General features: G+C 36.4%; 1 protein-coding gene and 1 long non-coding RNA gene across 2 annotated transcripts in view; one reads left to right on the forward strand and one right to left on the reverse strand.

Annotated features, from left to right (window-relative positions):
* Positions 1 to 6,047: 6,047 nt before the first annotated feature.
* LOC100375623 (cytochrome c1, heme protein, mitochondrial-like) overlaps positions 6,048 to 25,270 on the reverse strand; it is a 31,765-nt gene continuing 12,542 nt past the window's right edge. The window contains exons 3-8 of the mRNA XM_002734978.3: positions 20,300 to 20,451; positions 19,775 to 19,901; positions 18,677 to 18,794; positions 18,034 to 18,234; positions 7,012 to 7,112; positions 6,048 to 6,483 (exon numbers count right to left, since the gene is read on the reverse strand). Coding sequence (XP_002735024.1) covers positions 6,376 to 6,483; positions 7,012 to 7,112; positions 18,034 to 18,234; positions 18,677 to 18,794; positions 19,775 to 19,901; positions 20,300 to 20,451 — 807 coding nt within the window. The 3' untranslated portion in view covers positions 6,048 to 6,375. The remainder of the gene's footprint in view (positions 6,484 to 7,011; positions 7,113 to 18,033; positions 18,235 to 18,676; positions 18,795 to 19,774; positions 19,902 to 20,299; positions 20,452 to 25,270) is intronic.
* LOC146741306 (uncharacterized) lies at positions 14,733 to 15,630 on the forward strand. Its single transcript, XR_014929746.1, has 2 exons — positions 14,733 to 14,955; positions 15,457 to 15,630. It is a non-coding gene; the product is annotated as an uncharacterized LOC146741306 (long non-coding RNA).

The raw sequence follows: 25,270 nt of genomic DNA on the forward strand, positions 1-25,270 counted from the left end.
TGCCAAGTTTTAACCAAATCGGCCCAGCAAAAAAATCACAAAGTCAAATTTCTCAGTAATGAAAAAAGACATCAAAAATTCAAATAGTAACTTTGTGCCCACACTCAAGCTGAGTAGAATGAGCTACGTCTGAGGAGTTTTATCCTAAATTTGTAGGAGGAGATACATTTGGTACAAAGCTATCCAAAAAACTGGCTGTTACTATGGCAACGGTGGGCCATTTTTTTCAGATTTTACCTAATAACTAAAGTGATGGTGTGACCTGCCTGTCAAGTTTGAGGGAAATAGGCCAAGCCAAAAAATCACAGAAGAATTAATACGTGAAAACACTGGAAATCACACACACAGACACACGAAATTGATTTTAAGGGCAATCCTAGCGGAGCAGATCGCCAATAGTGAACAAAAATGTTCGTAAATATTACTGACCGCAAAAGACGCTCATCGCGAAGTGGCTTGTATTAATATAATATATATTTTATTTTACATCCCCGGAACTACAACAGAGCTAGAGTTGTTCGCGGTGAAACAGACGCATTGAAGACGATGCAACTTCAACTAGCCATTTCTATACCTTGAAAAATAAAAAAAGAGCATCGGGGAAAATATTAATAATCGTTCTTATCAATCGCTTGCTTTATTTTATTTGAATCCATGAAATTCACGAGTTTTTGGACATTTGTTGGCAACTTCCGCGCTAAAAAAGATTGAAAATGTACGTGTGGTTATTTTGCGAGGTCCTGTTTATAATACGGACAAATATGGTTCTATGACCCAGGTCGTGCTCCGATCCTGTGACTTTCAGCCAATCAATAATGTTGTAACAAAGCATATTTGACGCTAATTGGAGGGTCGTCGTACCATCCAATTCCCAGTGTCGATTCACATAGTGTTTTTGTGCTGTGACAGGCTTCAAAATTATTCGTTAAAAAACATCGGTATATTTTGACAAACTGATGGAATTTGACCTCAGTTCAAAAAGAGAATACTAGGCTGAGATACAATAGAGTCCACGGCGATTCAGTTTTCTCTGCAAGTTGGGAAATAAAGTAAACCAGAGTAGTGTCATGAATTTGTTTTCGCGTATCTGTTAACCGACTTAATTAACTGATTATTAGCTGAATTGCTGTGTTATGTCTGTCATCGTTTAGGTCTATTTGAAGTTTTGGACGGAACTTGGCTCAGTGATTTGGAACTAATTACAAGATACCGTCGCTATTCTGACATCCGTAGTTATTAATGTAGTGAACGATTAATCAAAAGATATGACGTATTCAGTACTTAGTGTGATTGGCTTTATGATTGAAGGTTACGCCCTAGAGTCTTTTTACTGCTTTGTAATTGGTTAGAGTTTTGAAAATGAATAAAGAGAGTTTGAGTTGGTCTTGGCGAATACTCCACGACAGACGCAGCCTTGGGCAGTCGAGTCTGAGTCCGAGAGAGTCCAGGGGCGAGCCTTGAGGCAGTCCAGTCTTGGGCTAGTCTTGGGTCAGCCTTGCGAGAGTCTTGGGGATTTTTTCCCCAGGGTGCTGTGTCTTATAGAGTGCTCGATTGACCGACTAAGACGAGAGCTGAAACGTATTTCGTTGTGTGCGTCTTATTTGACTGTAAAGTTAAAGTGACTTTCCCGATCCCGTACCTCAAGGGGACGAGATTGAGAGACGAGACGAGTTTTCCCCCTGACACGTGTGGAGAACCCCAGAGAGAAGAGATTTCCCCCTGATAGTAGGGTCGATGATTTTCAGTCCTGGAGGACTTCCGTGTGAATCCTGAGTTTCGAATTGTTCATTTGTTCATAACTAAATTTTTAAGCCCAATAAATTATTCATACGACATTTGGCCGTTTCAGTCGAAATTGTTTTTATGGGAACACTTTTACGGTACGTATACGGTATAGACTGAACTCATTCAATGATCGTGACTTATTTTTGAAAATTGAATGTCAAATTTTACCAGACCGATCAACGTTGATACTGTATCGTTATTTTTGGAATTAATCATTAACATTTCCTCGTTTCTCTGCTCTGTCAAAATGAGTTACCTATGCTTTTTTCACGTAACTGTCTCATTAAAATAATATAAAATATTACATCTAGAACAAGCACCCAAATCACGTAACAAGAGGTCCCAGTTCAGTTGCTTTCACGATACAAGTGTCATACAACTATTTGAAGTGTCGTTCAGAATGTAATAATAATTAATACTAGTTGTATGTTCGCACTTTACTATCAAAATCACCATTTCGACCACTCATGTGCCAGTGATCAGTGTTTGGGCGAGCGGTCGGTGTTTCAATGAAACACAAACGCGATTTAAAATGTGGTCGGTTTCCGGTCGGACAAGACAGCATGGTCGGAAAATAAGCGATAAGCGGTCGATGTAAAAGCGGAAGATTGGGCCGCCCAATGAGTACCGGCCGGCGAAATGAGTACTGTATGCTCGGACTGTATGACCATGCTCATTCTAAGGTCTATGGTTTCTCCGACGAAGTCTCTACTGACAATAATGCTGACAATGGACGCTAGATAAACACGCATTGATTGCGACGGGAAGCTTATCACCGGTTATAGCAGCATCGTCAACATCAGATTATACAGATAAAAAGTAACCGTTTTATCATTTTTTTAAAAATCAAGAAAAAAGTGAAAATTTTCCTTCTCGCTACCTTAAAACTTTGTATATACATAAGGTGCATATTTATTCATTTGTTCTGATTCATGACTATGCCCATTTCAATGTTTAAAGTTCAACAAAATCAAGCTTATCCAGTAGTTATTTCTAGAGCTCTACTGTTTCATGTTCAAAATGTATACATTTGTTAAACATAAGAACTTATAGGGACTTGTGTAATGCAATTATTTGTTAGTCCTCATTTGGTTGCAGTCAGAAAATTTGGAACCAGTGAATTGAATTGCACCCGTTGTCTATTGACCTGCATCTCGGACTTGCCTCAGTCGAATCACATTCTAACCTTACACATGGACATGGACATGGACATCGGGGTCCGGAAAAAAAACCCTTAGGAAAAAAAACACAGTGAAAACAATTGTTTTTTTATCACCAATGCTTGCACATTGTCGGTATTTTGCTTGCACATTGTCAGTATTTACATGTAAAATAAATGGCAACACATATTTTCTGCTATTATTTTTAGAGTATGTTAATGGTCTCATGGGGGATATGGTAACAACAATTTCTTGAAGCCGTGGGACATTGTGTCAGGTGGAAATAATGGTGTGGGCGATTTCACCTATCAGGTGTCGAGCATTTGCATGCGACCGGAATCATTCGCTTATGATGTAACTAAATTGAAATTTACTTGCATTTCAAAACAATTCAACGAATTTACTTTTTGTACTTTGTTAATAATCACTACCAAGTAATAATAATAATTGTGAAACGCAGCATGATCGAATTGCGCTACCATGATTATTTGCTACTAAGCAATGCAGTTTTCGTTTTTTTTAAACTTTTAGGAACGCAAGAACGATGTTGGTGGACATTTTTCCTTTGATCGTACGGCAAAGACTTGTGTTTTCTTAGGGGTGAAACGTTTTGTATAACTTTCTAGACAGTCTGGAAAAAGGAAGGTGTACAGTGAATAAGTGTCAGACTGCAATGAGCTGCAAATGGTAGCTGTGTAATACTGGTAGGCGTGCAGGAAAACCGTTCTGTTAGAGGTTCCAAGTTTTGGATATCAACAAGACATTGGCCTGACTGCTTCGTATGGTGTTACCCTTTGTTTTATTTTTCGTGAAATACTTCGACAGCTCAAAACCGCAAAATCATATGTTTCCACAGCACACACCACTGTACAAGAAGTAAATACGCTATGCTTGAAATGCATGAACATTCAGGGGTTTGGCATAAGAAAATAAATCAGTTTTTGTTTCTGTATTTGACTGTAGGATGAAACGGTGCGTGACAACACGTCACAGGCAATTCATATCTTTAACAATAGATCGTTTTCGTTCATGCGTCGCATATATGTGTATGTATATACGAGTATATGTGTGTATTTATATTCTATTTTTGGATTCTTATTTTGGCCCGTTTGTTGCTGGTGTCGGTTCAAGACACCGTTTTTATTCTTTTGATATCGCTTCTCGTATATACCAGATATATGAAAGAAAATTAAATCGAGTGTGTGTATTTATATTTATATTCTATTTTTGGCCCTGAAAAGGGCCGTTTGTTGCTGGTGTCAGAGACACAGACACATTTGCGTTGCAGGCTTACTGCCATAAATGCCCCATATACTGTAAACCAGGTGGATTGGGGTACATTGACAGAACCAGTCTAACGACACAGTCTAGCATTACTTCTCGCCTTGTTACAACAACGCTTTCAACACGCATCTGGTTTTGTTTACGCTGGAGGTATCACCCATCTTTCCATGCATTGCGTCTATCAAACATTGTCCAGTGTTTTTTATACTATCCAGTCTGACAGCGGCGTTGTTGTTGCAGACTTTGACCGTCACCCAGCCATCTTTGCCTGTTGGATGTAACGCAGGATTGAAACCCTGGTTGAAACGTCGATTTTATAATAAATACAACGCTGCAGATTGGTCGTTAAAATTGAGTCTACGGTAAAATTGTTTTGACAGTACGCTCTTCTCCCCCTCACCGCTCATTTGATTTTGACTGTAAAGTCAACCCGACGTTCACCCACCAGATCACAAGAACTCAAATCACACGATACAAGCCGGTACCACCCGTGTACATTCGGGCTAGGCTTCACGAAAGACAAGGCTGTACATTTTGATTTTCCACACGAGTGTCTTTAACAGGTAACAAGATAATCCCTTGATGTCGCAGCGACTTTTCTTTTCTAATGATTTTGATATTTTATCACGGGAATTTCCGTGTAATAACCTGTACTTATAATATACAGTAATTTTTTTCATTGTCGCCTCTACCAATTAGTCAATATTATATGGAAATTTGAGGGCAATAGTAAATACACATTCTGTTCACCGATTTGTGACGGAAATATGAAAACTGAAGTCCTTGACTTCGTGTTTTCACACTTGTTATATTAGCAGTCTGGAGGAGTAGTATGTATACAGAATGTGCATAGTAAGTTTCGTTGTCAGGTTTACTGTATTCGAGATCAGTACCGTCAACAGGCCGACGCAGCGGCAACAGACAAACATACTTGAGTCGGCGGATTTTCTTAGCGACCCTTTAGCGACCCTTTGAATTAGTTCCGCGCCATATTTTTCGACGATGTATAACTTACCGAGCGCGCGATGTTTCAAATCATGGCACATGAAGACTGCTCTCAGAAATTCAATTGCTATGTTATATTTAAATAAGCAAATTGTAATCCGTTCTTAGGATGTTTATATCAGTTGTTTTGTGGGATTAGCGGTACAGGGGGGAAAGACAAGCATTCATTTACTCAGTGGACAGAGGCGGAGGCGGAGTTAATTACCCATGAGCACTTGGTGCAATCCAAGGGATTCCCCTTTAAATCAACACTTGTCATTTTCTTGAGACTGACCGTCTTGGGACCTTCATTATATTTATAGAAAATGCCAAAATTATAGTACGAAATGAAAGTTTAAAAGATTGAACTGATGTAACTTTAGAATGTTGAAGCATGTGAACTGCTTTTGTTATGGCCAGTTAGAAAACAATTGTCTTATTGACTTATTTCTGACTTGATTTGCAGAATTTGTGAAACAATGGTGCCATAGTACCAGAAGTGCACATTTTCCTCTACATCTACACCTCTCAAGGCTGATTGGCCATTTGAACTGTTACACTATAAACAGCATATTTTTTTTTTAAATGGCAAAACTATTCAAAATTTTTCAAGCTCGCACCTTTGACATTGGAAAGATGGGACCACATGTAAATGAAACAGATCCGTTCACACTCACAATGTGATTTTCTCAATTACTCAGCAACTGAGCTATAATATTGGAAATATTTGTGGTTACAAGACGCTTCATAAAATGCCAGAATGTACGACTATTAGGTGTTGTGCACAAGGTCAAATTAAAATGAAATGCATATTATACAAAAAAAACAAATAGATGTGATGAAAAGATGTTTTTATTTATTTTTATGTTGGAAACCACAAAAATGATTTCAAATTATAATACAATACTCTGGACAATGAGGTCAATTTATTTTTGGATGGTTAAATATTTAGAGCAATGAAAGCTGGGATTGATTTGAATTGTGCTAATATAACCAAAAACACGCATTAAAACCGGGCCCATCATGTATGTGCAAATTCACCATACATAGTTATTATTTCCCATTGTTGAGCACAAGACAAAACAAAGTCCATCCTATTCAAATATATTAAGGACACAACTCTTAACACTTTTTTTTTAGTGAAACTAAACAGAGATAACTATCATCGCCGACGTGGAACATATGCAAGTTTTCTACTCTTCAGAACTGACCACTTGTGTCTTTTAAGGTAATAAGAGACTGAAATCAACAGACCCAATACCATAAGTGCCTGAAATAGACAATATATTTATCTTATTATGCCAGTAGATTATTGTTAAGTAACAACTCTTAGTATTTTGCATTTGTCTATTAATTTATTTTTTGTTCGTCTTATTTTACATTGAAGAACTTTTTTTTATAAATCATTAATTGTGAATCCTTGGTGAACATATTAATATTAATTAATATTTGCTGAACACAGATCTGGCCTTGTCAAGTAACACCATGTAAATTGTACTATGTATGAACACAGAATTTACGTATGTGTAGATTAATTGCACAAGTTACCAACTTATACCATGACAAAATTGCACTTGCAGCTGCACTTGACCCATATAATAAACATCACTGAATTTAAATTACACAATTAAAAAAGGTCTATTGTATGCTCTGTAGTTGCTCATTATTAAGTTGTTTTAAATACAATCTACATAGACAAAGAGACATGTGAGGATTTACAGGAATAGATGTACAGCCAGAACAATAGCTCATATGACCAGTAATTTGTGCAGAAAAGTTGTAGATGGTTTGTTTTTACCTTGAGTCCCATTCTTTTACGTTGATCATGTTCTGGTTCTGCAGCCCATCTTAAGAAAACAGAGACATCTTTTGCCATCTGACTTCTAGATGCGTATGTACCTGTGAGAAAGAATGATTTTACTAAGATGGATTTGGCATCTAGATGGGTTTTCAACCACCAGCATTCAAATGCATTCTTAGTGTTTACTTAATGGTGGTTGATTGCCAGTAAAACTGACTTTTACAATTTGGTTTTATTTCATACTGTTGCAAAAAAGTAAGATAAAGTAGGTAAAATTAGCTAATTAAAATATATTGATGCCAAACAATTCAGTATGCATGTACAAAGTTTCAACTCATTTGAGCAAACTATTGCTAGAATATCCATGAAACATAAAAGTAGTTCAGGTAAGCAAATTAGCTAATGACATTTGCATATTAATTCCAAAGTACTGTTAGACATTCAACTACACAAAACAGTATGCATGTACCACATTTTAACATGAAAAAGCTATTGTTAGGATATCAACAAATGTTGTTACAGTAGAGCTCAGTCATGCAATAATAAATGCATGCAATTTGCATACTGTAAAATACTTTATTTTAGCTGGAATTTCGCTGAAAAAGGCTTCTTGGGTGTTTTGTCTTGAATTTATTTTCACTGATTTTAGATGAGTTGAACAAGTTAAGCATAGGAAAAAACTGGATTTTATTTTCACTGAAGCAGGGTTCTCCCCAGGGCTTTTTAGCGCCGAGGTCCGCGGGGCTATACCTGTGAATCTCGGCGCTTCACTTGGGACCTCGGCGCTATGTGTTCCCACCTCGGTGCTTGATTTCATATTTGACATGCCAATATCAGATATGAAAAAGCTTTGTTCGCCACGCCGGTCGCCCCCGACCGTCACTCAAAATTAGTTACCACCACGTAAATGCTTCCGACGAGGACTATTGTCTGATTGTTGGTATAATTACGTACCGACCGACACGCATCCTGCCAGTCGTGGATTATAATTTATAAACAATAGACCTAGTCGCACGATACGTAGCGGCTAGTCAAATTTGTGGAATTAGCACCTCTTTGTTTGTAAGTAAATACTTTCTGCGCTAGACACAGTCTTTAGATTGAAAGCTAAAATTATTTCAAAATCAATTCCACCTCGATATAACATGGTCAAATCGGAGTTCACGATCAGTTCACGCTACTCAAGAAAAAAAACAACGTGTTTATTGCGTGATTTGGTAAAATACATTTGAACTGTTATCATTGCGAATCATGTAAAAACTCTTCTTTCAAGACCTCATTTACCTTTTAAAAATTGCAAATCACCTCTTTCGAAAGCTGTCATGCAGTTTTCAATTGAAATCGATGCCAACACATCGTGCTACGACATCGCTTTACTTCCGCAATGTAATTTTTATGATCACTACCATTCGGAAAACTTCGGGTTCTACCGGCATTACCATGCGGCATTTTGATTGGTTAATGGAATTCTTGATCCATCGGGTCAAAGGACACATGCTAATGTTTCACAAACATCATGGCGGGTCTGTTTTTTTTTACCAAAGCGATCAAGTGATCAAAAATAATCGCTCCCGATAAAAATAAGTCGGATTTTACTTACATTTCATATCAAAAAAAAATTTGTTGAGGAATTATTGCTATAACTGGTGTATAACATGGCCAAGTAAGTTATGTCACGTCGTAACTTTGATGATCGTTTTGAAGCTTTATTTGTTCGCTCATTACTGTAATTGTAAACGTTTTAGAAGTTGATGGTACGAATAATAAATTACAACAATACGTCAATTAATTACGTGATCGATTTTTTGAAGGAGAATGTTTTTGGAGTGAATAAAATTATGAGATTCGTGAACATAAATCTGGCTTAACGTTTTGAATGAGTTTCCTTCAACGTTTTACAAAACAATTAAATTGCAACAATAATGTATTTGTGTTTGTTTTTAGTCTGTAGCATTTGTATTTCGAGAATGTTTCAAACTCTTCTAAATTGTGAAACATAATGTGTTGATTCCATTAAAAAAAATATTTGCCCTGTGACTGAGCTCACTAATATTCATAATTGTAAACAAGTTCTGTTAATCAATGAAGGAAAGATATGTAAATGATATGCAAATTAGCCCCGGCGCTATGCATTTTTTCTGGGGAGAACCCTGCTAAAGCATCCCTTAAGCGAAAAGGGCAAAATTAAATTTAAAGCGGAAATAAAGTATTCTACAGTAGTTGCTGTAATTGGTTAGTAAGGATTCTTGCAGTGAACATCTATACCAACAGCTTGTCTTTAAAAATTTATCATGCAAATACCAAAATCTAATCATGTTTGCTGTTCATCGAAAAGTATTTGTGTCACAAAATTGCAAATTCCAATCCACCCAGTAGAATATTATTCTTGGTAGAATAAAATTTGACACATCCATACAGGCAGATAACAGTATGAAATATTTGCACACAGGAGCTAAAAATATGTTACAATTTCATATTGCAATTTGATACATGAACGTTCGTAATACTATCTTTAAGTTTGCAAGTGACTAAAGAAGTTGATAATTTGCTGTAAAAATATTATTATACAACTGTCACCGTAAAACCATAAGTTACAGAATGCTGTATTTTCATCCTACCACATTAGAAAATGTGAATTCCAAATATAGATTGATTGCATGCGCAAGAGTCCTCTAATAATAAAAACAAACATGACAGCCAACAGAGTTTGACCCGACTCCACACAATGAAGTTCGTTAAATCTGTTCTAAACTTATTGGATTTCGGCATTCCCATGGTGTATCCTTGGGAGGAAAAGATGTATAATAATAACATTATTATGAGGATACTGCAAAGTATGCACTCAGACAATACGCCGTTGTATCGACTTCCACTGCGCATCGGTCGATACTCTCGCTGTACTGTCTTCGTGCATACTTTTTTTGTATCCTTGTAATAACCTCATAGTATTGGCCACCATGGCAAAGGTGTTTTTTTTATACCCTTAGTAGACAAGTGACAAGCTTCAGTATTTTCCCCAGGAATTTAAACCACTGTGGCGGCCTAATTTGCATATCATTTAAATAATAATAGAAATTGACCAAAGCGCATTTACACCCACACAAACAACATATACTTTCAAAAACAAAGCGGCAGATATTTATTTGCTTCACACAGTGTTATGAACTCATATTTTGGACACATTTGTAATATTAATGAGCTCCGTCACAGTGCAAATATTTTTTTTTTTTGAGTCAAAATATCAAGTTTCACAATTTAGAAGAGTTTGAATTTAAAAATGAAACATTTTCGAAATGCAAATGCTGCAGACTAAAAAGAAACAAATAACCGGTCACTGGTAGCATAGTGGGTGTTGCATCAGACTCATGATCGGCAGACCCAAGTTCAAATCCTACCTTAGGCTACCTTAGGCTACCTTAGGCTGAACATCAAAGAGTCGATCCCTACCCTGGGTGAGTGTGCCACAGACTGCCAATTCCACTGGCAGAGATTCATTCACTAACGAATGCAACTTTGGGGGAACCTTGGTTAAGGTCTGCAGGTGCTTGTGTTCGACCGAGCCTGGTTGACGCCAGGATAGCGCATTAAAAAAAAAGCCATTTGACAGAGAGATGGCCATACAGCCATGTCATGTAGCACATACATGTACAAAAAACAAGCAGCCTCTCGGCTGAGATAGTTCCGCTGTTAGCAAGGCACATGGCAATTAAAGAACAGAAGATATCATTAGAAAATGAACAAATCTGAGAGAGGTCGACATGTAGTACCTATATATGTAAATATCAAAGCAATTGAACTTGCGGTTTTTAACAAGAAGTCGAAAATATCACTTTTTACCAAAAATGACAAAATATTCACCAAAATTAGAGAATTGAAGATATCATCATGAAATGAACAAATCTAAGAGAGGTCTACCCGAGGTACACACACACACCAAGTATCAAAGCATTCAGGCTTGTAGTTTTCAAGAAAAAGTCGAAAAAGTAAAACATTGACACGGACGACGACGGACAATCACTCATATGATAAGCTCCGCTCGACAAAGTCGACAGCGGAGCTAAAAAATGTCACAAGAGACAACAGTGACACTCAATGTCCAGAACTGTCACCTGGCACAAAAAATATTTAAAAAAAACAAAAAAACAAAACAAATAAATTGTAAAAGGTTAAATGAAACTCATTTGAAACGTTTCAGCCAGGATTATGTTCACGACTTTCATGATTTTATTTATTACAAAATTCTCTTTCAAAAAATCGACAAACAATCGTAGAATTTGAACTAGTTTTATCTGGAGAAATTATTTTTGATTACTCGATCACACAGACCCGCCATGATAGTTATGACGCATTAGTTGACCGGCATGTGTCCTTTGGCCCGGTGGGTCAAAAACGCCATTAACCAATCAGAATGCCGCATTGGTAATGCTGGTAGAACCCGAAGTTATCCCGAATGATCACGATCATAAAAATTACATTGCGGAAGTAAAGCGATGTCGTAGAACGATGTGTTGGTGTGGATTTCAGATGAAAACTGCATAATGGTTTTCGAAAGAGGTGATTAGCAATTTTTAAAAGGTAAAAGAAGTCTTGAAAGAAGAGTTTTTACATGATTCATGATAACAGTTCAAATGTATTTTACCCAATCACGCAATAAACACTTTGTTTTTTCTTGAGTAGCGTAAACTGATTGTGAACTCCGCTTTGCCCATGTTACATCGGGTTGAAATCGATTTTGAAAGAATTTTAGCTTTCAATCTAAAGACTGCGTCTATCGTCAGAAAGTATGTACTTACAAAGAGGTGCTAATTTTACAAAATTTACTTGTGATTTTTTAAAGCCGCTACCACATCACGCGACTATGTCTATTGTTTACAAATTATTATCCACAACTGACAGGATGCATGTCGGTCGGTACGTAAGTATAATAACAATATGACAATAGTCCTGGTCAGAAGCGTTCCCGTGGAGGTCGCTAATTTTGAGTGCTGGTTGGGCCGACTGGCGTGACGAGATCCCAAATGAAAAAAGCACTGTGGCGGTATTGCTAATCACTGTGGCGGTGTCAGACCGGTGTGGCAGCAAATCGAAGCACTGTGGCGGGACCGCCACGCTGTTTACATCCTGGGGAGAACACTGAGCTTGAACAGTAACTACCGTAAAAACCCTCAAATAAGAGCCACTTTGTAACACTTTCATTTCTGGGTGGTGCTTATTTGAGGTAACATGTTGACAACCCTGTAGCCAGTGGCTCTTAAACCAGGGTCATCAAACTTTTTCATTGTGAAATAGGGAAGGGGATAGGCAAACACACACACAACCAAAACAGACAAGTAATTATTAATGATGTATCATTGCAATTAATTTATTCTGTAAAAATACTGTTATGGGAATAACAAATGTCAAATAAATACGACGATTCGACGTTTCATCGACAATGTGTAGCAATGCCTGAAGTCACGTTTCACTGACAATGCGTAGCGATGCCTGAAGTCGGATTTGGTAGCACTCTCAGTGTCTGACCCAACACTCGAATCACTTGTACAATTGTTTACCAAGTTTGGTACGGCAAACTTTTTTCTTGAAAACTGGGAATAACTTGCGTGGCTGTGGCTGGCGTGGTGGTTGATTTGGTGACAATATAAAATAGTTTCGGATAGAATTGATCTGACCAGCAGCGACAGGAGAGGACATACTTGCAAAGGAAGCATGGAACGAATGATAAAAATGATGCCCAATCACTTGTATTTATGGCAAAAACAATAAATAACAAGTCATTGTCAATGACACGTCCCCGTTCCGTTCATATTTGAGTGACATATACATTCAAAGCAGATCATGACCGAAATGCACCTGCATATGTACAACACATTGTGCTAAATCTGAACAAAATCCATCCATGCATGACTGAGATCCGGTTCTGGAATTGTGAAAATACGTGATTTTGATGCATTTTCGGCCTTAAAATGGCCATCATTTCGCTATTGTTAAGCAGATCATGAAACAAAGGCACATATCTATTTGTGACATGATGTACCATGTGTGTGTGAAGTTTGAACTTGATCAATCCAGACATGTCTTGGATACGGATCCAGAACTGAATTCTTTAACAAAATGGCCGCCAGTCGGCCATTTCGAACTTGATCCGAAAAAAAAAAAGACGTGCATCAAGGTCCTATTATGTTTAATGTATGTACCAAATTTGAACAAAATCCATCCATGCATAACTGAGATACGGGTCCGGAATGGTGAAAATGTGCGATTTCAATGCATTTTCGGCCTTAAAGCGGCCGCCATTTGGCTATCGTTAATGAGATCATGATACAAATGCACATACATATTTGTGACATGATGTACCTTGTGTGTGTGAAGTTTGAACTCGATCAATCCAAGCATGTCTCGGATACGGATCCAGAACTGAATTCTTTAAAACAAAATGGCCGCCAGTCGGCTATTTCGAACTTGATCCGAAAAAAAAAATGACGTGCATCAAGGTTCTATTATGTTTAATGTATGTACCAAGTTTGAATGAAATCCGTCCATGCATAACTGAGATCCGGGTCAGGAATGGTGAAAATGTGCGATTTCAATGCAGTTTCGGCCTTAAAGCGGCCGCCATTTGGCTATCGTTAATGAGATCATGAAACAAATACACATACATATTTGTGACATGATGTACCTTGTGTGTGTGAAGTTTGAACTTGATCAATCCAGACATGTCTCGGATACGGATCCAGAACTGAATTCTTTAAAACAAAATGGCCGCCAGTCGGCTATTTCGAACTTGATCCGAAAAAAAAAATGACGTGCATCAAGGTCCTATTATGTTTAATGTATGTACCAAATTTGAATGAAATCCGTCCATGCATAACTGAGATCCGGGTCCGGAATGGTGAAAATGTGCGATTTCAATGCATTTTCGGCCTTAAAGCGGCCGCCATTTGGCTATCGTTAATGAGATCATGAAACAAATGCACATACATATTTGTGACATGATGTACCTTGTGTGTGTGAAGTTTGAACTCGATCAATCCAAGCATGTCTCAGATACGGATCCAGAACTGAATTCTTTAAAACAAAATGGCCGCCAGTCGGCCATTTCGAACCCGATCCAAAAAAAAAAATGACGTGCATCAAGGTCCTATTATGTTTAATGTATGTACCAAATTTGAACAAAATCCGTCCATGCATAACTGAGATCCGGGTCCGGAATGGTGAAAATGTGCGAGTTTGATGCATTTTCGGCCTTAAAATGGCCGCTATTCGGCTATCGTTAATCGGATCATGAAAAAAATGCATGTGCATATGTCCCATATAATGTGTGATGTATGAGTGAAGTTTGAACTCAATCGGTCCATGCATGTTCGAGATACAGGTGATCACGGACGCACGGAAGCACGGACGCACGGACGCACACAGGGCAAAACATAAGTCCCCGTTTTCGGACTGCGTCCGAACGGGGACTAACAAGCAGCCTGTCGGCTGAGATAGCTCCGCTGTTAGCAATGCACATGGCAATTAAAGAACAGAAGATATCATTAGAAAATGAACAAATTTGAGAGAGGTCCACATGTAGTACCTATATGTACAATCTGATTAAAATCTGATGTAGTGTACGGGCTTTAATTATTTTGGCTATAAACTTATTTTAATTTTATTGTTTATTACTTTTGTTATTAATGCCTTTTTATTTTATTATCATTTTACTTTGATTTTGATTTCGTGGTTTTTTTTAATTCCGCCCTACATACATCTGATCCGATGCCTATGTAACGAGATTTCAACGAGACCCACTATCGGCGATTTTAGTCAACGAATCACAGACCTCCTTCTATAGCGCACATGATGACGTCACCGGGCAGAGTCAGGTGGCAAACACACTCAAATAAAATGGCCGATTATACCGACGTTATAATTAGCGACCGAGAATAACACGGCTTTTCGGTAAGTTTATCATTGTCAAATGCAACGAAAGTCATTTTTATGTTAATATTGTGGCTCGAATGGTTCGAGTTTAGATCGTTATTTTGCGTAGTTATTCTGGAAGTGACGATTTTGCTTCCACCGGTTCGACAGAACACCGGTGTCTTTTTCAAAGTTCCAGTCTCTTGCCCTGGAGACAGGTGATGTTTTGTTGACGATCGGGCCAAAATCGTCTACGATATTGAAGCCGTAGCTGTAAATATTCATCAAATTGTATCAACATTTTGTACATTATACAATAACTCTTTATTAAAGTAATTGAGCTGATTTGGACTGGAATAAAATATTTTTTATTTGGAACACATCGCAATTGATCAAGAAATATTTTTTGCTCCAATTTTCTGCGTCGATTCCGTGGGCCGGTGACCGTTATACAATTTAAAATCAGTTTGCATTGTTTACTATAGCTGTTAACAGTGTTCTAATCATTACGATTTACTCATTTTTTTGCTTCCATTCTAGATAATTATGCTCAGTGTTTGATGTAAAATTGAAGCGATGACTGACTGAATGAACGAACCTTGGCTGGCGAAGATGTATCTGGAAGTGTACACATTTGTTGGAAGTAAAAAAAAAATATTTAATGTAATGACAAAAATTGTAAAATTTCTTCTGTAAATAAAAATGTACTAGCAATTTTCTATTAATGGTTTATTCAAGTGGGCAAAATATAATGTACAGAAAGCTTGCCCGTATACACTGAAAAGTAAGCAACCGACAGCCTGTATAAAAAGGGGGGCTGTGATTGGCTGTTACTTACGCGAGATTTGAATGGGACTTACATAGGCGTCGGATCAGATGTAGGTAGGGCGGAATTAAAAAAAAATCTCAAAATCAAAGTAAAATAATAAAATAAAAAGGCATTAATAACAAATATAATAAAAAATAAAATTAAAATAAGTTTATGGCCAAAATAATTAAAGCCCGTACACTACATCAGATTTTAATCAGATTGCTATATGTATAATATATCAAAGCAATTGGACTTGCGGTTTTCAACAAGAAGTCGAAAATATCACTTTTTACCAAAAATTACAAAAATATTCACCAAAATTAGAGAATTAAAGATATCATTACAAAATGAACAAATCGGAGAGAGGTCCACATGTAGTACCTATATATGTAATATCAAAGCAATTGGACTTGCGGTTTTCAACAAGAGGTCGAAAATATCACTTTTTACCAAAAATTACAAAAATATTCACCAAAATTAGAGAATTGAAGATATCATTACAAAATGAACAAATCTGAGAGAGGTCGACATGTAGTACCTATATATGTAAATATCAAAGCAATTGGACTTGCGGTTTTCAACAAGAAGTCGAAAATATCACTTTTTACCAAAAATGACAAAAATATTCACCAAAATTAGAGAATTAAAGATATCATTACAAAATGAACAAATCTGAGAGAGGTCCAAATGTAGTACCTATATATGTAATATCAAAGCAATTGCACTTGCGGTTTTCAACAAGAAGTCGAAAATATCACTTTTTACTAAAAATGACAAAAATATTCACCAAAATTAGAGAATTGAAGATATCATCATGAAATGAACAAATCTGAGAGAGGTCTACCCAAGGTACATATACACCAAGTATCAAAGCATTCAGGCTTGTAGTTTTCAAGAAGAAGCCGAAAAAGTAAAACATTGACACGGACGACGGAGACGGACGACGACGACGGACAATCACTCATATGATAAGCTCCGCTCGACAAAGTCGACAGCGGAGCTAAAAACACGTTTTTCTATAGATTTGTACAGCTTGGGTACTTGGGAATTGTTTTAATTGCGCTAGACGTCTGACAGTACAGCTTTGGTTTATATTTTCTGTTTCATAATCAAGCCAGCTTTCTAATGATATTCACGTACTTCACAGTCCATGCAAACAGGGTCAAACTATAGCTCCACCCCTATATAACCAAATACGAAACGATACCGAGAAAGTAACAATTACATGTATTAAAAACAATTTCCTGTGACCAATCGGAGAGACGAAATCATTCACGAAAGCCCAGGCCTGTTACAAGGCATTTTCTGATTGGTACAAGTTCAGATTATTTTCAATTCTCACAAATAGCTAATTTAAATATTTGGGTCAGGCGGGTCACGTAGACTTCACTTTGCTGTAAGACAAGTTGATCGCACAAGTTTGTGGAACTAATCCATTCGACTTCAATTTTGATTATTTTGGGCAAGAGAGTCCTCTCCAAACTAATGCCAGTTATTTTGTTACTTCCCTGAACATTTTGTCTCGAATCATCCAAAAACGAACGTCTCAAATAAAATGCAAAAAATAACCCAAAATCACGATCAGCAAGAGCGGGCTGCGTAATCATTACATTCTCAGTCGGAGCTACGTCACGATCCCTCAAACGTTGCCATGACCGGATTAACACCTGTTTTCCCCCACGCTAACCAAATTCCCCCCACGCTAAGCAAAAAATCTTTTGTTTTCTGCTGACTTCCTGTTCCGGTCCGTCTGTGAGAATGTATTTTCGATACCTCCGATTTTCCGATAAAGGCGTTCTAAAATCGTGACGTTCTTTACTTGGTTATAAAGACAACATTGACAATGAATATCTCAACGTGTCCTTCGGTGTTTTGGCAAAAAACATACTAGTAGTTACTATGAATAGTTTATGAATTGGTCGATTGTGTGTCAGAAATATAAAATGGACAAGTTGACAGTCACATTCACGCTCTCAGTGCATTTCTTTCGTCTATCATTCTTCCGTTCTCAATTACACAGGACATCAGGCAAGTTATGGGGATAGTCTTTATTTGCCTCACACCTTCTGTGGGGCAATAAACAATGCAGGTGGAAGTGAGGCATGATAAGCTCGGTGTCTGCCTGATTGTAAACAACCGGGTGGCTGGCACTTATTTCTGAGTTCTTATTGACAAAACCACTCAACTCTTGGTGACTCTTAATGGAGGGTCAAATGTAACAAATTTTCACTGAGTGGCTCTTAATTGAGGGTGGCGCTTATTTGCGGGTTTTTACGGAATATTTAGCATTCTGGAGAATAACCTACCATCATCATATTCAACGCCACCGTCGTACAACTGTTGAGCCATACCAATAGAACCACCAGGGAAATATGGATTATATGCAAGGCCTTCTCGAAGTTCAATTCCGGCTGGAGGGTCACAATAACCAGTCAATATTGAAAAGATATAGTTCTCACTGCCATGGCGAGCTAATGCGATATAACTAAGATCCGGTGGATATGCACCTGTTGAAAACAACATGTCAAATGTTTCAGAATAGTGCTATGACATAGAAATGACGCTGATGTCTGAAAGTAAGATTTTTAAAGTTCATGTGACCATCAATGAGGAGAAAGTATATTTGGAATCTTGTGGTTCTTGGACCAGAAACAACCAGAACAATATGGCCCCTCTCGTGACATCTCTTGTTTATTTGTTTATTTATTAAATACTTGGCCTCTTGGTAGAATCACACATGGTTTTATGAGGAAAGGAAGGGAAGCATATTTACATCATGTGACGACAATAGTTTTTTTACACAGAATCTTAATATGCACCAAGTGATGACTGAAACACTTCAACACATCAGCTGCTGATGCCATCTTATATCCTTCATATCAACTGCCCATGGAAGCCTTCCACACAATGTGTTAACATACATATTGTGTGTACACTTGCATAACTTACCATTATTTGCAGCTCTCGCTGCTTCTTCATTTGGATATGGTTTAGGGAAATAATCAGATAATTTACCAGGCCTCATAAACATATTCCCTTCATCATCAGGTCCATCTTCTATCTGTACCTATATCAATGAAGATATCAAAATATTAATACTATTGACTAGCCATCTTTGCGTTACATGTCCAAATAGTAAAATGTATCAAAATTGAATATTCACTCACTGATTAATCAAAATCTAGGTACTGATTAATATTTGGAGTCAGAGAAACAGAAATTGTGTTCAACATAATACTATATTTTGTCTAATAGTGGCACATATGTTTAAGTAAATGACAAAATGTGCCTATGGTCAAACAAAGGCACAGTAAGCTATGATCCAGCATACAAGTACCGGTAATGCAATATTTGGTTTGAGTGCACTTGTAACAAGCAGCCAGTCGGCTGAGATAGCTCTGCTGTTATCAATGCACATTTCAATTAAAAAAAAGAATATCATTAGAAAATGAACAATATGTATAGTATCAAAGAAATGGGACTTGCTGTTTTCAACAAGAATTCAAAAATATTACTTTTCACCAAAAATGACAAAAACAATCATCAAAATTAGATAATTAAAGATATCACCACGAAATTAACAAATCTGAAAGAGGTTCACATGTAGTACCTCTATATGTAATATCAAAGCAATTGGACTTGCGGTTTTTAACAAGAAGTCGAAAATATCACTTTTTACCCAAAATGACAAAGATATTTACCAAATTTAGAGAATTAAAGATATCATTACAAAATGAACAAATCTGAGAGAGGTCCACATGTAGTACCTATATATGTAATATCAAAGCAATTGGACTTGTCGTCACTGTTTTGATGTTTTGAGAACTTTCACAAACTTGGCAACAAAACAAGAGTTCTATTGTTATTCTACAAGTTAATATAGATTCAATTCAGCGTAATTTACTTATCAGCTAAAATATAAAAATTAAAAACAGTGAATAATTGATATGTTTACAGTAACTGATGTTGAACACTAATGTTAGGAAAAAATGCTGAATGCTGTTAGAGTTCGGTTTATACAAGCTGGTAGACTAGGTGTATACTTACATCCTCTGCTAACACTCTAGCCTCTTTCTCACTGTAACATACATCAACTAAATTACGAAATGCAAGGTAGTCCATACTGTGGCAAGCAGCACAGACTTGTTTGTAAACCTGAAATCCACGCCGAATACTGAAAAATTAATGATAAACAGGCAGCACTTTTATTAATATGTTACATATAGCAGCAGACTAATTATGGAAAGATGATAATATCACAAAAATCAATCAAAGCATTCCCTTTAATCATCAACGATTGTGTCCAAGCTAACTGTTGATCATTTCGAATTTCCTAGGTTAGTAGGGTTTAATGTTCAGTTGTAGCAGAATTCAAACAGCAGTGGATAATGAGATTAACTGCAGGGAAGACAATAACTAAACAACGAAGTATGTTCAGGAAGACTAATTAACGTAGTAATTTTCAGATTTGCTGTTTTAGTAACAGATACACAAGCGTTTTCATTAAAATCTTACAAGGAATACAATTTTAATATGTTGGTTTTTGTATCTTCAGAAAATAAATTTAATTACCTTCGATGATCAAATGCAGCAAACGTTCCACTGTGGCTCCATGGATATTTGGGAGAATGAAGTGTGTGTTCTTCATCAGCCCTTACAGACATCTCTAAAGCGGCTACAAGTCCAACACCAGCGGCTGTCAGTGCACCCAGTGATGACAATATCTAGATAACAACAATCATTTTTGATTAGTTCCAGGGTTCTCGCCACGCTGGTTGGCGGTAGTCGGCCCCGACTGGCACTCAAAATTAGCGACCACCACAGAAATGCTTCCGACCAGGACTATTGCCCGATTGTTATTATAATTATGTACCGACCGACACGCATCCTGTCAGTCCTGTCATTAACTGATTTGTGTTTCTTTGTAATAGATACATGCATAATGAGGTGAAATCAAGCATGGAATGAGTTTTAACGAATATATCTCAGTGAATAATGCTTGGAATTGAATGAAATTACGTGACGTGACCAACCCGATTTGCCGTAGTTTTCTGGGTTCGGGTGCATTTCATACAAAAAGATCGATACGCACGACACCGCCGAGTGTAGTAGACATAATCCCGATGGCAATAGGAAGTTCGAAGGAAGCTAATACAGTTGATTTATAATAGACAAACAAATGGAAATCACTTTTCAGTCCTTGTTGAGGCACAAACGTATTTAAATGAGTTGGTAAACAAGAGACAATGTCAACTCCGAGTTGTGGTAAATTTACACACTACTACAGTTTGACTAAAGTTTACAAACAGCACGGTCAGTCACACAAAGTCCCCTAAATTCAAGAGATTTTTAAATGCGGTGGGGAACACGAGACGAACAATTGTGCATACTTAGATGATGACTCCACGCTATACAAAACGATATATAAAATGGAAATTTAAACTTTGCTTGCAGATATTCCCGGGGCAGATTTACATAATACTACAGTACGATAACGCGGCCAGTCACACAAAATCCATCAAAAGGGAACTGCAAGTTGTATAATGCCAAAACAGTACCATGACTTCACAGCTTTCGAAATATATTTGCTTTTATCGATGTCCACTGTACACAAGTAAATGTCTTCTCGTTCGCAAGAACACAAAGCCTAAACTATCAGAAATTCGTAACACATAATTTGAGTGCTGGTATAACAAAATAACTCATTATTTGTAAATTCAATCCATCGAAAAAGTATGAAAAAACATTTTCATAAACAATTTTTATTATATAAATACACTTTGAAAAAGAAACAAGATTCATAAACATAAATCTATTTGAATACACTCTCACTACAAATTACACAATACTTATTTTCTAATGGAGTTCCTTCACAGCACAAACTATTGGAATCGTGCACACGCGCGAGTACTTCGGTGACACACTTTATATCTACACCCAAAATAGTCCATTTATTGCACAACTGTACAATAGACAATAATATTGAAACAATAGTTTATTTGTTTCTGTTTTTTAGTCTGCAGCATTTGAATTTTGAATATATTTAATTTTTTAATTCAAACTCTTCTAAATTGTGAAACATGTCTAATTCCAACAAGTCATGAATGACACTGTCTTCGCTAGTTGTCATTCTAAAGTTGCATGGACATAAATTGGCAAACATGATTTCTATGGCATTTTCAAGTTTATAGCACTCTCCATCCAGGTCAGCATTATTCTCAGCAAGGAAACCAGTTAGCACCAAACCAGTACAACAGGTAAGATGACAAGGAAGTATACAAATCAGATCTGCAAATATGTAGAGTCAGTGTTGTGTCTGTTTGGATAAACTAGTTTGTGGCCCTGGATTAGTTTCAATATCTCTAATACTTGGACAAGATTACTTTCTCATACGACAATGATACAAATAAAGTGCAAAAATCCAGAAAAATATTATCAAGTTTTTATTATCATACATTAATATTAACAAATAGTGTGAAATTTTTTGTACAGAAAAACACATATTTATGCTTTGGTTGACAGAAAAAATTCTGGCTCTGCACCTGAAAAAAAAAGAAAAAACATTTAGTCCAAAGTAAGCAGAAGTTGTAGCATATGTGCTCCCATTGGCTGTTAGATTTAATTGTAAAAGATATTTGAGTCTTTTTAGTACGAAAAATATTACTTGATAAATTTATACCACCCAGAAAGAAATTTCAGTTCACACTGTACTATTTTAAACATGTTCTACCAAAGTCTAGGATGAACTAATTCACCAGTCTGTTTCCACTCTACAAAGTTGTCAAATTAATATTGACGAGATTCTGCAAAAATAAAATATTAAGAATGTGGAAAAAGCCAAAGTACTTGTATTTTCAATGTCATTAAAATCTGACCAGGGATATTTCACTTGAGCTGAACCAAATGGATGCCAAGCTATCAAAAGAAATAAATCAAAGAAAGCTTAGAAAGAACTTCCGTGTGCTGAGAGTATTGAAGACACAAAAAAATTAATTCAAAATTACTTGTATTTGAGATATTGATGGAAAAGCTGAAAACTAATTATGTAAATCAGGTAACTAATATGAACAGATTTGAGTGTAAAACTAATAAGGTCTGCATAATGTAATATCTATGTACCAAGTTTCATTGAAATGTGATTAGAACAAAAAAACTATGAATTATTATTAGAGAATTAATATGAACAAATTTCAACCCAAAATTAATCGGGCCTGTCTATTGTCCTAGAGCATTTATGTACCAAATTAATTATATTAGGTGATTAATAAGCATAAATATTTACCAAAAACTAATTAGGTCTCTGCATAGTCCTAGGTTCATTGAAATGTGATGATGAGTACTCTTTGAAAGTTCATTAAAAATCCAATTGGTGGTTCTGTATATATCAGTGGAACATTCATGGACAAAATTAACTAATTATGCAAATTAGGTAATTAATATTCACAATTATTTACCCTAAAACTAATCAGGTCTCTGCATGGTCCTAGAAGATCTATGTAGCAAGTTTCATTGAAATATAATGATTAGTACTTGAGATACCCGTGGAAAAGCTGAAAATTAACTAATTATGCAAATTAGGTGATTAATATGACCAGATTTGAGTGTAAAACTAATGAGGTCTGCGCAATGTAACAGAAAATCTATGTCTCCAAGTTTAATTGAAATGTGATTAGAACCAAAAAATTATGAATTATTATGCTTATTAGGGAATTAATATGAACAGATTTTTACCCCAAACTAATTAGGTTTGTACATTGTCCTAGAGCATCTTTGTACTAAGTTTCATTGAAATGGAATAATTAGTACCGTGAAAACTCCAAAATTTCGACCCCTCTAAAAATTCGACCGCCTATTTATTTGCCGGGTTTCGGTGTTTTATTTACCTCCAAATTTTCGACTCCACTAAAAATTGCCGACTCATTCTTATTCGAAAATTGCGACCAGTTTTAGTTTTCCCCCAAACGAAAAAAAAAACGATGTGAGCGTTCAAACGGGACCTTCCTCGAAGGCATGAATCCGGGTTTCTAATTGACTGAGAGATTTTTATTTTATTGGTAACGAAAATATATTCTAAATAAACGAAGTTTCAAATAAAAACGAACACAAAAATCTCGGCATGCTGCGTTTCTGAATTGTTGATTATTACTGTACTCAGTAGTGATTATAATAATGTACACAAAATAAATTTGTTGAATGGTTATGAAATACAAATAAAAGGCAACTTAGTTTCATCGTAAGCGAATGATTCCGGTCTCGTATAAACGTTTGATGCTGTAGGATATCCGCCATGTTCTCTTAGGTCAAATAGGTCAAATCGCTAATTAACCAATCAAAAAGCTGGATGATGCCAACGTGTTCAAATTACCATAGCTTATTTAAATATGTTAATGTTATTGAACGCAATGCGGAAGAGAATGATGTTGTAGTACGATATTTTGGCTTGGATTTTGATGCGAAAACGGCATGATTTTTTTTAAATAAAAAAATTAGTTGTTTTTAAAAAATAAACTGGTCATCTGAAGAATAATTTAACATTGTTCACAGTGATAACAGCTCATTCTCGAAAGGAAGCTTACCCGCTCACGCTAGTCACGATAAAAATCATACACGTGTACTCTTGAATAGACAAACGTCAATGACTACGGTAAAACTTAGACTCTATTTTAGCCGGCAGGATTGATTGAAATGTCCGAAAAATGACGCCAAAATACACCTTAAAAGTCCCATTTTATTTTCTTAAATCCCATTTTATTTTTTAATCCAAGGGCGAATTTACGACAGAATTTGGTCCCTCAAATAAGGGACACGTGAGCTTTGATTCTAACCGGATACATTGCACTGGGTCGGGGAGATAGTTTGCTAAACTTCCATGCATCTTTTGTCCAATGGGTACCTGTACTTCGAACATTCGCAAGTTTTTCTAGGTAGTGCTAGACAGCTTTGTCTTTTGACCTATTAGTTTTGTGCTGACCTCTTCTCCGCGTCTTGATGTTTTGTTTTGCTTGTCATAATACTCACTGATTGATGACTTTGTTTAGATTTTGAGTTACAACTCGGCCACGACCTTTGCTTTTACCGTGAAACATGAGGAAGTTTACGTCAATTGACGGACATTGCATTTTTAAAAAACTAATGAAGCACACTGTCTATCATACCCATTTTTTCATTTGCTGATTTCTATTCTGAAAAATTCGACCGTCCGAAAATGCACCTTAATTTTGACTCTAAAAACACGTCACATATCTAACACCAATTATTTAAAACCGGTCGAAATTTTGAAGTTTTTAACGGTACTTTAGATATCAGTGTGAAAGCTTAAAATTGGTTAATTATGCAAATTAGGTAATTAATATGTACAGATTTTAACCCACAATTATTCAGGTCTGTCTATTGTCCTACAGCATCCATGTACATTCCTTGATATGTGATGTATAGTACCTGAGATATCAGTGTGAAAGTTGGTTAATTATGCAAATTAGGTGATTAATGCACAAATATTTACGGGAAACTAATTGGGTCTGCATAATTCTAGATTCATTGAAA

This window comes from Saccoglossus kowalevskii, chromosome 6, assembly GCF_978046115.1.
Source record: "Saccoglossus kowalevskii chromosome 6, keSacKowa6.1, whole genome shotgun sequence".
NCBI classification, from domain to species: Eukaryota; Metazoa; Hemichordata; class Enteropneusta; family Harrimaniidae; genus Saccoglossus; species Saccoglossus kowalevskii.